Source organism: Sceloporus undulatus, chromosome 6 (genome assembly GCF_019175285.1).
Source record: "Sceloporus undulatus isolate JIND9_A2432 ecotype Alabama chromosome 6, SceUnd_v1.1, whole genome shotgun sequence".
Taxonomy (NCBI): Eukaryota; Metazoa; Chordata; class Lepidosauria; order Squamata; family Phrynosomatidae; genus Sceloporus; species Sceloporus undulatus.
The window spans coordinates 110,096,208-110,112,100 of NC_056527.1; the positions used below are offsets into that span (position 1 = coordinate 110,096,208).

At 45.1% G+C, this 15,893-nt stretch overlaps 3 protein-coding genes across 8 annotated transcripts in view; 1 reads left to right on the plus strand and 2 right to left on the minus strand.

The window, feature by feature from the left end:
* Window positions 1-3,498, minus strand: part of FBXL19 (F-box and leucine rich repeat protein 19) — a 36,170-nt gene extending 32,672 nt beyond the window's left edge. Inside the window, exon 1 of the mRNA XM_042472869.1 lies at window positions 2,179-3,498. The gene's annotated coding sequence lies outside the window, so the exon portion shown is untranslated. The remainder of the gene's footprint in view (window positions 1-2,178) is intronic.
* Window positions 1-15,893, minus strand: part of PRSS8 (serine protease 8) — a 687,619-nt gene that overhangs the window by 557,286 nt on the left and 114,440 nt on the right. The gene's annotated exons all lie outside the window — the stretch shown is intronic.
* Window positions 7,970-14,322, plus strand: LOC121933326 (zinc finger protein 239-like). 6 transcript variants are annotated; one of them, XM_042472891.1, is made up of 3 exons: window positions 7,970-8,151; window positions 10,656-10,782; window positions 12,585-14,322. In XM_042472891.1, exons 2-3 carry the CDS (start codon window positions 10,683-10,685, stop codon window positions 13,484-13,486), a joined length of 1,002 nt encoding a protein of 333 aa, XP_042328825.1. In that variant the 5' UTR covers window positions 7,970-8,151; window positions 10,656-10,682; the 3' UTR covers window positions 13,487-14,322. The 6 variants fall into 6 exon arrangements, with proteins under 6 accessions (XP_042328825.1, XP_042328826.1, XP_042328822.1 ...); XM_042472888.1 differs by lacking the exon at window positions 7,970-8,151 and adding an exon at window positions 9,354-9,966; XM_042472890.1 differs by lacking the exon at window positions 7,970-8,151 and adding an exon at window positions 9,354-9,912.

Here is a 15,893-nt window from a genome sequence, read left to right on the forward strand (position 1 = left end):
CTTCTAGATCTGAAATATTTTAAGGGAGAGGGGTGTTTCAGGCACGATATTATTATTATTATTATTATTATTATTATTATTACTGTATTTATTTGTATCCCGCTCCCTTCTCAGAACTGGGACCCAGTGGGGCCCACAATATTAAAAGAATAGTACCACTGGCAGTGGTGGTTGCGAGTTCCATACCAGCAAAAGGGCTCAAGCTCAACTCAGGCTTGCATCCTTCCAAAGAGGTTGCTAAAATGAGTACCCAGATTGTTGGGGGCAATTAGCTTACACTTTGTAAACCACTTAGGCAATGCTTAAGTGCACTGATAAGCGGTATAGAAATATACTGTACTTGCTATTGCTATCGGTGGTGGGATTAAGGAAGGAAGGCAGTGATTTCAGGGGCATCAAGGGGGAAATCCAACAAATTCTCCTCCTTCCCTCCACCCCACACACCTCTCAAACAAGTGTCCCCCCTTCACACAAACCCCAGCTGGGAAATGTTATGACCTCCTTGCAGTTGCTTATGCCCCCCCCCCCACCCCACCCTTACCCCACCGACACAAAACAACCCCATACACACACACACCGTCTCTGGGGACTTGGCGCCAGCATAGATACCTCATCACGTCCCAGACACAGGCCTCAGAGCTGGCAGGCCCAGTCCTGGGGAAGGCTCCCCCTCTGCTCAGCTGTGGGGCCAGAAGATGGGGGGGCCCAGCCCCTTTTGCAACCTGCTTGACACATCCCTTCTTCCAATCCCTTTTTTCTTTTCAGGTCCAGGCAGTTTTCTGGGGCCAGGCGCCTCCTGCAGACCCCTCTGGGCCCCCCAGCAACTTGGGGGGCAGAGCCAGGCCCATCCTGGAGCCAGGCCCCCCCCCCCACCTCCCCTTGACCCCCCCCCCCCCCCCCCCCCCCCCCCCCCCCCCCCCCCCCCCCCCCCCCCCCCCCCCAGATTTCTGCTGACACGTCCCCTCCCTCCCCTCCTTGCCCTCCCCTTCCTTCCCCCTCCCTCCCTTCCTCCAGGGGTTAAAACATGAGAAACACACAGAGGCAGCAGTGCTTTACGGCCACCTTTTCCTTCCCCCTGGAAACCCAGGCCCAGGAACTTTGGTTCCACTCTGCCTTTAAGCACAGCTCCTCTGCTGTTGCTGCTGTTGATGCTGCTGCTGATCCCCTTCTCTCCCTCAGCAGCAGCAGCTTCACCCCACCCAAAGGTGGTCCTCCCCCCATTTAAAAAAACAAACCCACCTGTCAAATTATATATACACCTTATGAGTGGGTTGGTTTGTTTTTGTGGTATGAACCATCCTCAAACCTCCCCCCCTCCACCAACCTCCAAGTCCAAGGTGACAGAATGTGGGAGAAAGCAAAACAACAAAGGAGATGGGGGGGAAAGCAAGGGGAAAACACACACACACAATAGTCCATTCAGCATCTATTATTAGTATTATTATTATTATTTGGGGAGGAGAAGGTGTAGATCCCACCCTCCTCCACAGATACCTCCCTTGTGCATAGCTGAGCCACCCTCCCTTTCTCTGCACCTCTCTGAGTTGTTGTGATGCTTTGACATGCTGGGTGCGTTCACACACAAGATCCATGCCTCTCTGTGTGTGTATGTGTGTGTGTGTTTCTAATGCAGGGAGAGCGAGTTTGCAAAGCAACTGTGGTCCTCCTTCTCAAAACATCATAATTGTGTGTGGGGGGGAGGTCAAGATGTGATGAGGAGAGAAGGGTGATTTAATTTTGAATGGGAAGCTGAGGGTTGTGGGGATGGGATCAAGAGTTTGCTTCTGGGGAAGGGAATGAAGCGAGAGAGAAACAGAGAGAGAGATGGATGGGTTTTTATGCCTTGCAAAACATTATGTTTTGCAAAGCCAATCTGAGAGGTGTGTGTGTGTGGAGGGAGGAAGAAACAGGGAAGCGGCTTACCTTTGGGAAGCGCATCCAGGCACCAAAGATTCCTCCTCATCCATCAGAAGCCTCCAAAAGAGAAAAGATGCTGTACGGCTTACAATCACCACACTCTCACACACACTCTCTTGCACACAAATGCATGCACATCACACTAGCGAAAGGTGGCTGAGGAAGGGAGGAGGTTGGAGATGGGGAGTACATTAGTACATCATCCCCCCATGAAGGGTTGGGGAGGAGGAGGAGGAGGAGGAGAGAGCTGGCTTTACTCACCTGCTGTGTGGCCATGGTGTGGATGGCGATTCTAATGCTGGATTTGTTGTCATGGTGGGGAGGAGAGAGGGGAGGATTGGAGAGATCCTGCCAGTTGCTGAAGGGTTTGTGTGTGTGCTTCCCTTCTCTCTCCCTCAGTCCCCCCCACAAAACATGAGGTGGGGGGGGGGGGGAGAAGAAGAAGATGAGGACAATTTCCCCCCAAAAAAGCTCTTATGGATGCATAGCAGCAGTCCCCCCATATACACCTCACCCTCTCTCTTCCACTGTTTCCTTCCTTGCCCTTGGGAGAAAACAAGGGGATGCTGTGTGAGAAGGGACAACACCCCCCTCCTCACACAAACACACCTTTTCACCACCAGCAGCACAGGACCCAAACAGACACATGCACACACTGCAGCCCACATCTACTCAGGGACCCCCTGCAGCCCTCAGCTGGGGATGGAGCCCTGGCATTGCCTGCATGCAACCTCCAGCCCATCTCTCCCCCCATAGAAAAATAACACCCTCCTTGCTTCCTTCTGACTCCTCCTCTGCCCCAAACACCCCCTTGCTCCCCCTTTTTTTCTTTTCAAATACAGGCAGACCACTCCCCTCTCTGGAAACCCACTCTCTCCACTTCTTGGGTTTTGCTGGAGATAAGAGAAGAAGGAGGAGGAGGAGGAAGAGGGAAAGGGGGGGGGCTTGTTACTCAAAAATTACACCTCTGTTTGGCTTGTGACTCCAAATACAACTTTGGGGCAGGGAGGGGACTCTAAAGGAACGCTGCAAAACAACAAAACCCCAAACCCTGCCCCCCTTAATAATATATTTATATTATTATTATACTTCTTTTTCTGGCCTCACTCCCAGTGGAAATGGCCCCCTTTCCCCAGCAAGCTTTCAACCTTTCCTTCAAAGCAATGAAAAAGGGAGGGAAATTGTTAACCTTGCCATCCCCAGCCTTGTTTTTCAATGGGGTGGGGGTCCCCTATGCCTAGCCCCCCAAAATGGGGGTCCCTCTCTTCAAGGGGGCTCTGCACTGCCCAGCAGGCCCTCCCCCCACATAAGGGAGCGCTTTAAACCCACCCACCCCTTTCCAAATGTGCAAACTGGGGGTCCACTCCCCCCCACTGGCCCTCAGAAGGGGAAAAGCAAGGCCCCAGGAGGGAGGCAATGATGGTGGGGCCCCTTTCCCCAGCCCCTTTCATCCTCTCCCCCGCCCTCCTCCCCTTTCACATTCATTCACTCACGCATTCTGATACACCTCGTTCACATTGATATACACATAACACACAAAAAAACTCATCATGGCGGCCCCAGGAAGCCCCAAAAGCAACACTCGCGCCCCGTGGCCTGATGGGAGTCATAGTCTTCTCCACCTCTCCAGACCTATAGGACTCTATAGGCCCCGGGAGGAGATTTGAACTACATTCAAAATGGCGGCCCAGGCTTCGTCGCAGTGCACTATGGGGGTTGCAGTTTGATTGCCCGGCTCAGTGCCTTGGAGTCTATGGCCAAACAAGAGGTGTTTGGACTACAACTAAGATGGCGGGGGGAGGAGGAGGAGGCCAGTCTCCAATGCCTCACGGGAAAGGTAGTTTTTGTTCAGTCATAGACTGGGCCTGTGTGCTGGTTCTCCAAGGCCGACTTTGAATTGAAGGCCGCTCATGAAAGCCGCAAAGCAGCATGGGAGTGTAGTTTTTCTCCTCAAGGCTCGCGCCTGTATGTCTTTTACCATTGGCTTTTGTGGACTACAGCCAATATGGCGGAGGAGGCAGCCGAAAGGCGTTGTGGGATATGGTGTTAAATACCTCAGAAGCCAAGCAGCCCTGGGCTTTGATTTTTTTTAAAACCACTGCTTTTCATTCTCAACATTCTCCATTAGTAATTCTCAAGGAGAACCAAGTTTTGGCAACTGAAGATTTGATTTTTTTCTTAAATCCACCTCAGGCTGAGAACCCTCTGAGCATGTGCAGAGTTCATTTCCTTTCAAACTGCAGTTTCCCCCCTCCTCATTGTCCTCAAAGAAATGAGATAATGAGAGAAAAACCAGTTGCAGAGAGCTTTTCAGGGATTGTTCCCTATTTTTATTCTAACTTTTCTAACCGTGAAATTTGAAGCACAATAAATAAATAAAAATGGTATAAGCTTTATTAAATAATAACAATAATAATAAATAAAACTTTTATTTACATCCCACTCTTCTGCTAAAAAAGCAATCAAAGCGGCTTATTTATTGAAGCTGATTTGGATTTTTTTTAAAACCCTGAAAATAAAAGCTATAATTCTGAATTTTAAACATGAATTTTATATTTAATTATTATCCCATGTATTGCGATAAAAATGCTGCATGCGGATGCAGCTTAATATGTGTATTTTATGTTAAGGATTTGTTTTAAGTATGTTGTAACCTGCCTCGAGATGTGAGGAAATAAAATTATTATTATTATTATTTACGAAAGCTATATCATTTAACAGAGGAAAGAAAATCGCAGGGCTATGTGTTCTTGAGAGACTAAAAGCCCCAAACCAGACTTTACTGTGGGAAACTTGATTTCAAAGTACCAAAATAAAACTTTATAATGGCCAATTGATTAGGAATACATGGCAAATATAGAACTTATTTGAAACCAAGAGAAGTTACTGCTTAAATCAGTTTTAGATGACCTACAAAATGACTGAGGATCAGCATTACAAATATGTAAAGGACGGCTTTCTTGGCCAGCATCCATAGATTTTTGTGGGAGAGACACTGAAGACTTAAGGCCTGATTCCCACTACCTTTTAAACCGGATCGTAACTTGGTTTGAACCGGTTCAAATGACCCTGGTTCCCACTTAATCTGAACTGCTAAAGTGATTCCGACAGGGGGGGCATGCGCTAGACCCATTTAACCCACGTCTTTTTGACGCCGATGTTTTCCGCGTCTTTTCCGATAAATCAATTCCGCACAAGTGTGAACCAAAACAGAATCGATTTAAATTTGCCCTTTGGCCAGCTGGAGTGGGTCCGTTTTGAACCGATTTGTGCATGAATGTGAACCACAAGTGGATTATTTTAGAGGGGGAAATGCGATTGGGGCAAATGTAGTGGGAATGATGCTCCACTGTCAAACTGATCCATTGATTTGGATCGCACACTGATTTATCTGTAATTGGGAATGAGGCCTGAGTCAGCCAGAAAAATCAGCAATAGCAGAACATGCTATAAACGAAACTGGGCATAAAATGCTGTTTGAAAACACTGAAATTCTAGGTCATGCCAACAACTGTCCGGTCAGACTCAGAATGCACAGGGAAACCATTGAAATCCACAAACACCTGGACAAGTCCTGAAAAACACCAAAATTAAGACCCAGTAAAATGCAAATAAAAACCACCCAGGATCAGGGTTTTTCCCAGCAGACGACAGGCCACTAATTAAAGAGACACAAATCATCCTTGCATATCTTCCCACCCTGAGGCCTTGCCATTCAACAAGAGAACAATACACAGATTAAGATGGAAATCACTCCTCCCAACCTAGAATCACACAGTATGTGTATGTATATATACAAACACACACACACACAACTCTCTTCCATGCCGGCATTCTCTGAAGATGCCAGCCACAGATGCCAGTGAAACGTCATGAATAAACTCTTCTAGAACATGGCCACAGAGCCCAAAAAAACCACAAAAGACTATGTAAAGGAAATTACACAAAAAGCCAGCACATCTGAGAAATAAAAACTTACATTAGATTTGACTGTCTCCTTGAGATCCAATTAAGAGAAGAGCAGAGAATATTTGGGGGTAGGGCTAATATTAATGGTGCCACAGGTTTCCCCAATTTTCTACAAGAATTCACAAGAGGGTCTCCAGATATCTGTTCCTGTGTCTACAATCTTTCATAGGTCATCTCCAGGAAGGAGACGAAGGTGCAAATGATCCAGTTTTCATGGACTCACCTCTGAACAAGAGTAAAGAGCTGTGTGCGGATCCCCAGTTCACCCAGAGGAGCAGCAGCTTGCTACAGTTGGCAAGGCTTTGTTGATGGGTCGCTGCAAAGACTCGCCAGGAGCTCATCCACACTAGGAAAATAAACTGGTTTGGAACTGGTTTATTTCACACTCGCCCCAACAGCAATCGGTGCAGTTTGGGGGGGGGGGGCGAGCGAAAAAACAACTAAAACTGCTACATTTTGCACCAGATCCGTTAGCGGTTCTTTTTTTTAAGAACTGCAACGGTCCGCATCTCCGATAGTGAGAACAAACTCTCAGATCGATTTGGATCACATTGCCACCGTTCCGGAAATGGAGGTGCCTCAATTTTGATCTGAAATGGTAGCAAATTGGAACGGCAACCAGGTTTCAATGCCATGGAAAGTTAAAACGTAGTGGGAGCACTGCACCGATTCCGAACAATTCTGAATCAGTTATGAATTGGTGTGGAAATCCCGACAATTTTTGCCATTCTTTCATGTCGCACTATCTCAGCCGCAGAGGAGAGCAATGGCAAAACCCCTCTGAAGAAGCTTGCCAAGAAAACCCCATTATAGGTTTGCCTTGGAGTCGCCATAAGTCAAAAATGACTTGAAGGCACACAGCGAAAACTAGTCTAGAAATGCATGTCAAAAAAGTTGACCCCAAAAAAATTGAATTTACTTATCCACAGGTCGATGTAAGTACTGTGTTTTAAATGTCTTGTTTGAAAAAGGAACCACTTGAAGGCACACAATAACAACAACCATGCATCTGGCTCAGAAAACAAGGTATTAGAAGAACCTAAAAGGGATGCGTTAGCATTGGCAGACATTGGATTGGATGACCTTTGAGGTGCCTGTCAACTTGGGATTCCATGATTTTAGTTTTTATCAGCTGTAAAATGCTGGAAGATGTACTATGATGATTTGAAAGCCTCTTGTGTCATGCAGAATGATTATGAATCCAACTGAATTTGATCTCAGTTTTAAATACTGTTTTCCCGTATTTAATGCAGCCTCCTACACAGATTCATGAGGCAGGTGTCTCCTCTTAATTTTGTTGTGCTTCATCATTTTTGACATTACATTCCTCAGCAATATTTGAAGTATCAAATGGTAATGATGGAAGGGCACCCTAAAGTCAAGCAGCCGCAGGTGATGCATACTACGAAAAAGACGAAGTCTTATTCTGCAGCATTAAGAGCACAGTGCTTGGGGAAAGTTACGTCTTTTGGAGCTGACCTTGCAGAATCTGCCAGCCAGCATTTAGGAGACTATTACAGGGGAATGAAAAGAGTGGAAATAAATGACTAAAAGTCCATAAAGCACCATGGGACCTTTCTAGCTGAAGGATTCTGAGAGATGTAGTACATTTTAATAAACTTTCTCCCAGGCTCTGCCTTTGAGAAGCCATCATAGTGAGAAAAAGGAGTTGCAAAGGCATTAAATGTGTGGACTGTTTTAAACTGTGTATGTCTTATTTGTCCTTTTAAGCTGTTGTGTGTTTTAATTAATGTGTTTGAATTGGTGTTGTTTACTGTTCATTTGTTGTTGTTCCCTGCCTCGATTCATGAGAGGCGGATAGGAAATAATAAGAATAATAATAGACAAATATATGTGAGTAAGAGCAGCACGTGGCCATGCTCGCTGGCATGTATGTATATGTGTATATATCTATATATCTTCCTGCAAGCTTAGACCATGGTGGCATGAAAAGGGAAGTAAAAAGCCAGGAAAAAAGAAAAAAAAATGAATAAATACTCTAAGCTCTATGTACACAACAACCAAGTTCTCTTGTGCCACAACAGCATGCGACCCGACCGACATTTAATATATGAAAGCTGGGACATTTTTGGCCAAGCAACATCAGCGTCTGGTCAAAATGGCAAACGTTATTAAGAAGGCACAAATGCGGAGAGGCTGCACCAGTTTGCTTTTTCCAGAACGTACAGGGAAGAAGAGCAAGATTCCTCCCCTGCTAAGCAACTGAGCACAAACCACTCTTGCACTCAGATTGCAGCAAGTGAGGTAAGCAAAGGATGAAAACAGAAAAAGCTGATTCTGGCTGCATCTGCACTGCAAAAATAATGCAGTTTGAAACTGCTTTAACTACCATGGTTCAGTGCTATGGAATTCTGGGAATTGTAGTGTGTTGTATGGTACCAGAGTTCTTTTTCAGTGAAGGCTAAATATATCACAAAGCAACAAATCCCATGATTCCATAACATTGAGCAATAAAGTGGAGTCAACCTGAATTATTTCTGCAGAGCAGATGCAGTCTGTTTACATTCCAAGATTAGATGGCATCAGATGCCTTCAGGGTTAGGGTTAGGGTTAAGTTAGAAATAACTTGAAGGCACACAACAGCAGCAGCAGCAACAACAACAACAGCCTGTTATTCTTTGGTGGTCTAATAAGCAGATATGAGTGAATTCTAGTTTGCTAGTGATCATGTGCATTGAAATGTGAAAATGTCTTAACTATAGAAAATCATACCTTGAGAGCATCTCTGTTCTGACCCCAACTAAACTTGGGAATTTTGGTTTGAACTCTTATATAAGTCATTGAATCACTCATAGGGTCTCAGGATTCAGCTTACAGTCTGTCACCCAAGTACAAACTGGGCTGTTGTTGCTGCTATTGTTGTGTGCCTCCAAGTCATTTTTTACTTATGGCGACCCTAAGGTGAATCTATCAAAAGGTTTTCTTGGCAAGCCTCTTCAGAGGGGATTTGACATTGCTATCCTCTGAGGCTGAGAGAATGTGACTTGCCCAAGGTCACCCAGTGGGTTTCCATGGCCAAGCCAGGATTCAAACCTTGGTCTCTCAGTGTCCTACTCCAACTCTCATCCTTGTTTATCTTCCACGATGTTAGGATCAGGTGCCTTCAGGGTATTTAGGCCCCTTGAGAGTAAACTACTTTTGCATTCTGAACTCAGTTTGCGGCAAGTGAAGGCAGCCTAAGGTCAGCGGGAGGATGCTAGAGAAACTGGGACTTTTGAAAAGCAGCTGACAAAATGGGATGGAAGAGGAATAAATCGGGATTTCTCTCCCCTGCCAAATCAAGACAGCTAGAGGGGTTGCAACAGCATGCAAAAATCTTGCATGCAAAAGCTGAGCAAACCTTTTCCTGAATTACTGTACAGTAGTTTAAATGCACCATCCAGCCTCCCACTGAATGAGGAGTTAAAGCAATAGAGTGAGGATTTCCTCTGCAATCCTAGAGCGAAGGAGAGGGAAGAAAAGAAGAGCAAAAAGGCTGGAGGGACATTGAATTGTGATGGAAACTTCCTGTTGGCACAGAGCTAGAGAGGTACTCACAAAGCAGCCTGGTGGTGTGTATATTGGTATTTGCATTTGAGAGACTTTTCCTTCCACTCTTTGAGGTGGAGAAAAGGACTGGGATCCCTCTTTTCATTCAGAAAAGAGCTGCACTTTTGCACTGGATGCTGGAGCATTAAGAGAACTGGGATCCATGCCCTAACAGAGGGGCACAGGGTGAGTTGGGGAAAACTGCAAAAGCCTCCAACAGCAAGGATGCATGCATGCAAAAGTTGCTTTTCCTGGATTTCTTCTTTTTCTTGGTTCTTCTTTCTCTGATCTGACAGCCAGGAGGACCTAGCCCCAGATCTTCTGCAGCTGCAAACAATCAGTGTGTCATTGCTCAGTGACCACTTCAAACCAGCATTTTGCATTTACAGTCAAAGTGTGGGTCCCCATTCTGGTCCCTGTCCTATACATGCCAACTTGGAAATAACCGCCACTGAGTTTAATGGGACCTACACCCAGGTAAACTAGAGCAAGACTGCAGCCTTAATCTGGAGTGAAAGGATCAGGATTTAGGTGAATATCATTTGTTCCTATCCTTCTTCTGTCCTTATGAATTCTATTCTGGGACTTCATCTTATGGGCCAAATGTGGACCTCCAGACAGTCCATAGACCATGTCTCATTGGCCCAAACCATACCAACTTTGGTAGACCCACCGTTGTATATTCTGTTCTGCACTGTCCTGTAGCTATACGGATGGTGAGAATTTTGTATGAGCCAGTGAATGTAAAATCTCTTTCTCTCTTCCTCTCTCGCTTTTTATAGAATATGGAACACATTTTCCCTCTGAGCCAGTATTTTGCCATTTTTAGTGAACCATGGAGTTTGATTAAGAAACACTGCAGAGCTAGCAAGGTTGAAGTCTGTTGTATCCCAGTGATTTGACTTGGTATAACCTGGTGCCAGAACAGCAGCCTCTAGACCTTGAAAAGCATGAGCCAAAAGCTGGGAAAAGTTGCTTTTTGAGGGGCTATGGCTCCCAATGTCTATCAGCCAGCAAGACCTACTCTTGATGTCTAGTAGATACAACAGTAGTGGCTGTGCTAGCTGGGTGGGGGATTCTGGAAGCTGCAATCCAAATAAAGTTTTCCAGGTTCTGATTAGGAGAAAGGTCCATGCATTTCTTCATCCACTGAATAGTTTAGAGATGGTCAGAGGGGGAGAAACAGGATAAGATTTTTATTGACTTTCCCCCTCTTCCAGACAGGATACTCTATAGTTAAGCTCAATATGATCTCCTGGATGGAGCGACAGGAAGAACCAGAAGTCCCAAAACAGGACTTGGACCAAAGACCAGAAGAAAGGGGAAGCCAAGGAGATGCCCATGCAGGTGAGCAAGTGACAAACAGAGCTGGCAGGAACATCCTTCATTCTTCCTAATACAACACTGGGCCAGGTGGAACTTCCATTTAAACAGCAAGTTCCTCCTCTAATTTTGTGTGAATAAATGAAGTTCAGGAAAGGTAGGAGAACACATCCACCTTTGCTCCCTGCAAGTTTAGAGTGGGAATGGGGGAGGTCCACAACAGGCCCTTTTCAGTGGTGTTGCCTGGGATGTGCAAGAGGCATGTACAAAGCAACTCATATGGAAACCCTCAAGGAAATCCACTGCATGACTTTGGGCAAGTTACACTTTCTCAGCCCCAGGGGAAAACAATTGTAAACCTCTGAACAAATCTTGCTAAGAAAACCTTGTGATAGGTTTGCCTTAGGGTTGCTATAAGTCGGAAACAACTTGAAGGAAGGCACACAACAACAACAAAGTCTGTTAGTGGCTGTGTAGTAGCAGAGGTGGACAGGGACTCATCTAAAAGTGGATAGGACACCTTCCTTTTTTCTTGTTATTAATTGTCATCTGTCAAGTTGGCTTTGACTTATGACATTAGGAGTGGGAGCTCTCCAGAGCACCCTGCTATTACCAGCTCTTCTAAGGTCTTGCAAACTCAGGGCTGTAGCCTCTTTGATTGAACCAATCCTTCTGGTAAGTTGTCTTTCTCTTTTCCTATTGCCTTCCACCTTGCCAGGCATTATCATCTTTTCTTATGATTCATGCATCTCTTGATATTTCCAAAGTACAATTGCCTCAGTTTCCTCATTTTGGCTACTGGGGAAAGTTCAGGTTTGATTTGCTCTTGGACTCATTTATTTGTCTTTTTGAAAATGCATGGTACCTGCAGAAATCTCCTCCAGCACCCCATTTCAAACACATTTATTTTTGTCCCATCAGTTTTCTTCACTCTCCAACTTTCACAGCTACACCCAAGACTCAGAAATACAATGGTACGGATGATCCTGACTCTTTTTGTTGTTGTTGTGTGCCTTCAACTTGTTTTTGACTTATGGCAGTGACCCTATCACAGGGTTTTCTTGGCAAGATTTGTCCAGAGGAATTTCTGCCTTTGTCTTCCTCTAAGGCTGAGAGAATGGAACTTGCCTAAGGTCACCCAGTGGGTTTCTGTGGTCAAGTGTGGATTCAAACTCTGGTCTCCAGAGTGATTGTCCAACACTCAAACCACTACACCACACTGGCTCCTTTTTCCTCTTTATTATTTATTTATTTATTTATTTCATTTACTGCCACCTTTCTCCCCATAGGGACCCAAGGCAGCTCACAGACAAAAGCATCTAAAATATCAGTAAAATTCAAAACAATTAAAATCTACACACAATATAAAACCACATAAAAATATTCAAAAGTTGAAAAGCATAGCTCCATAAAAGCCACCCTGATATGACTTATATACCAAATGTCTGCTTAAATAAAAATGTCTTGGCTTGCAAATGAAAAACAGACTGTGAGGGGGCTCACCGTTGAAGGGAATTCCAGAGGGTGGGAGCAGCCACCAAGAAGGCTCTCGCTCATGTCCTCATTAAGCGAGCCTATGATCCAACTTGGCGGGACCTAGAGAAAGCCTTTTCCTGAGGATTGTAGGGCCCTGGCTGGTTCGTATGGGGAGATACAGTCTCTCAAATAGTCTTTCATTCCCCTCTCTTCCTCCTCCTCTCATTTTCTGGCAGTAATGTGAAACAGAGATCCAAAGTGAAATAAATTCAAATCCAGGATTGATTTTTTCTTTAAAAAAATCCTCTTGCATCACACTAATTTCTTTTACCATGTCTTTGTGTCTCTAGAGGAGGAGAAGACCAGTGAGGACGAAGACTGGGAAGAGGAAGAAGAGATCTCAGTTGTCCATAGTGGTCCTGAATCTGAAGATCCCTCAGTGGTTGACTCAGCGGCCCTGGACTGGGAGGAGGCCTATGAGACCCTCCAAGATAGTGATGGCAGCAGCGGTAGCCATGGTACCAGGGCTAGAGTGGGAAAACCCACTCAGGGGAGGCATCCCTGGGGCAGTTGTCACAGTCGTCTGGACTATCACCGTGTGGGGACTGCCTCCCCGAGGTTCTTTGACTGCCCTGACTGTGGGAAACAGTTCACGCTGAGCTCACACCTGATCCGGCACCAGCGAGTTCATACGGGGGAGAGACCCTTTGGGTGCCGCTCATGCACCAAGAGCTTCTCTCAGCGGTCAGACCTGGTGCGCCATGAACGCACCCACACAGGCATCAAGCTCTACCGTTGCACTCAGTGCGGCAAGTCTTTTTCAGAGAGTTCCCATCTCATCCGCCACCAGATCATCCATTCTGGGGAGAAGCCTTTCCAGTGCAATGTCTGTGGCAAGCGCTACGGTGACAGCTCCTACCTCACTGTCCACCAGCGGGCCCACACGGGTGCCCGCCCCTACCGCTGTGCCCGCTGTGGCAAAAGTTTTGGCCGGTCCTCCACTCTCATCCGCCACCAGCGTGTTCATGGTGACCCAGCCCCTGCCCCTGGGGATAAGCCACGGCCACGAGGGATTTGGACAGCATTTGCCCGCCTACCAGGTGATGAGGACAGTGACTCGAAACGCATCCTGTCCCCTCAGAAGTTGCCGACATCTCCAGGGCCTTCCCTCACATCCTCCATCCTGCCACCTGCAGCTCACATTGACCCATGTTCCATGAGAATTATGGGGTGGCAGTGGGGGATGGAGTAAAATGCAAAACCATGAGTGGGAGGAGAGGAAAAACAGACAGCAACCATTTGTCAGAAAGAAATTAACAAATGCCTAGGACCGTGAGATCTGATGGCCAGGAGGGCATTGATTCTCAAGAGAAAGAACTGGTGACTGCTACTAGAGAGACCAATGGTTACCCTGCTGACCAAATAACTTAGATTTTTGTAAGAGTGTACTGATGCTGACTCTTTGCTGAGACAATTATTTGAAAAGTATAAGGTATAAAGATATGAGTAAGGAAAGTGACCTCCATGTTTTCAGTCCCCAAAGCTCTCTGCCTTTATAGGGCCTTCACAACATTCCTGAAGACATATTTTGGTGACTTTTCCCTTCTCTGATTTGTTTGTGACCATCTAATCAGGTTCATGGGGACAGTGGTTTCAGGTTGGTAGAAACTGTGTGGCCCCTGGACCCTAGGAGGCTGTAAACTGTTGGACAGAGATAGTTAACAGTTCATTACAGATTGGGGCTGGAACCCAGGACATTGGAAATTTTGTCCATTGATAATTTTATGCTTAGGGGATTGCAGGAGGTTTTGGACTTTTTTCTGTTCTTATGAGATGAGAATAGTATTTATTGATGCTTTAGCCTTCGCGTTTCCTTCCCCCAAGATTTATCACCTAGATTTGTCCAATTTAAATTCCAAGTCTATGACAGGCAACGATCTTGTTTTCAGCAAATGCTTATAATATAAAGAGGATATCAATATTAAAACACATGCACATTTGCACATTTGAGGGGAGCCTGTGGTGGTATCAGAAATATGTATTATTGGAAGTAAAACAAAAAATGAATGATTAAAAGAATTAATTAGCTAACCAGCAAGCTTTGTCATTTTCAATAGTAGCTGTAGTCTCTTGGGACTTTCACAACAAAAAGAAAACTAGAGTTCTGTTTCTAGAAAGATCTGAACACATTTTACGCATAATTAAGAGATGCAGCTGTCATTGCTTCAGTTGATGTTGGCTTTGCTTATGATTTGAATGAGAGCCACTTTGACTGGCCCTCCACCTTGACCCACCATATTTGCAAACACTTGGCCTAAATCAGTGATTAGAAATGCAAGCGCTGATCTCCAAGGTGAAGACAGTGTGGAGGTATGTCACAACCAATCCATAAGGTGGCAGCACCAGGCAATCCATGGGAGCTCTGAAATAAATTATGTCTGGAATGGTTATGAAATTGGGGTGAGAATGCAGGAAGGGAGCATGCTATCCATGCAAGCATCTGCTTTGGAGAGATATGATAAAGAAATATTTGAAGAACTCCTTTATCATATTTCTCATGGAAAGGTTGCTTTTTTTTGCACTGCAATATCCAGTGCTTATTTTAATTGATGGATTATAGGAATTGTCTAAAATAGCTTTCCTAAGTTTTGCACACACATGCCAGAGCTCCAGACATAGAAATTTATTAAGCCTCTGAAGAAACAGATAAATGAGTTTTGAGGTCCTCCCATGAGCTGCTTCAGGCAGCGGATATAGGGGGCCCTTGGTATATACAGTGGCATAGTAAATTGGTGTCCCTTAATCAAGTTTTCATTTTGGATTTTAAAAAATATTTTCAAGATGTGGGCGGTGTAATCGGTGGATAAAAATATTTGTGGATACAGAGGGCCGATCATACTAGCAGTACAGAATAGATAGACTGTCAAATCCAGCAGAATACCAGAGTTCAGAAACTCAAGCTCCGCAGCAAAAACTCAGAAACCTTTCTTAAGAAACTATAGATCCAGTCCGGTGACTTTCATTCTCAGAACTGACCAGCAAATGTGAAGTCGAAGGTTTCATGGCTGGCATCCATAGTTTTTTGTGGGTTTTTCGGGCTATGTGGCCATGTTCTAGAAACAAGGAGAGCATTCTTCCCCCCAAAAAGTGTGCTTTCAGGTCCTCCTCCTATCATCTCCTTTTTCTGTGCCATCTAAACATGGCTGCCCTATCCAGGTGTTATATAGGGCCATGTCTGGGCCATGTCTAGTCTATATTAAAATAAGCACCAACTACCTGACCAGTTTGTTTCTATATATGACTTTGGGGTGGAGATTATGACAATTGGGTGCCATCTTATGCTTCACCTAAGGCCAACAAAATACTTTGGTCCAATTCTGCTTAACTATTCTTGGAGCAACCGGTGGATGGATGCGTTTCTGCTGCCAGTAGGATACTCTCTGCATTTTAGACCAAATTTTAAATTAACTGCCCAAGATGCTAAACATCAAAACAGGTTCATTGCTTTGGACAGCTTCTTTAACTAAAATCCAGAGGGAATTCATTGCATCACTGATGTTGGAGTTAGCAGCATTTGTTGGCATTAAACCTCTCCAGACAAAGCTAATATTTTCATTTACTTCCAAGTTACAGAAGGATCCAAGAGTTAGGGTACATCT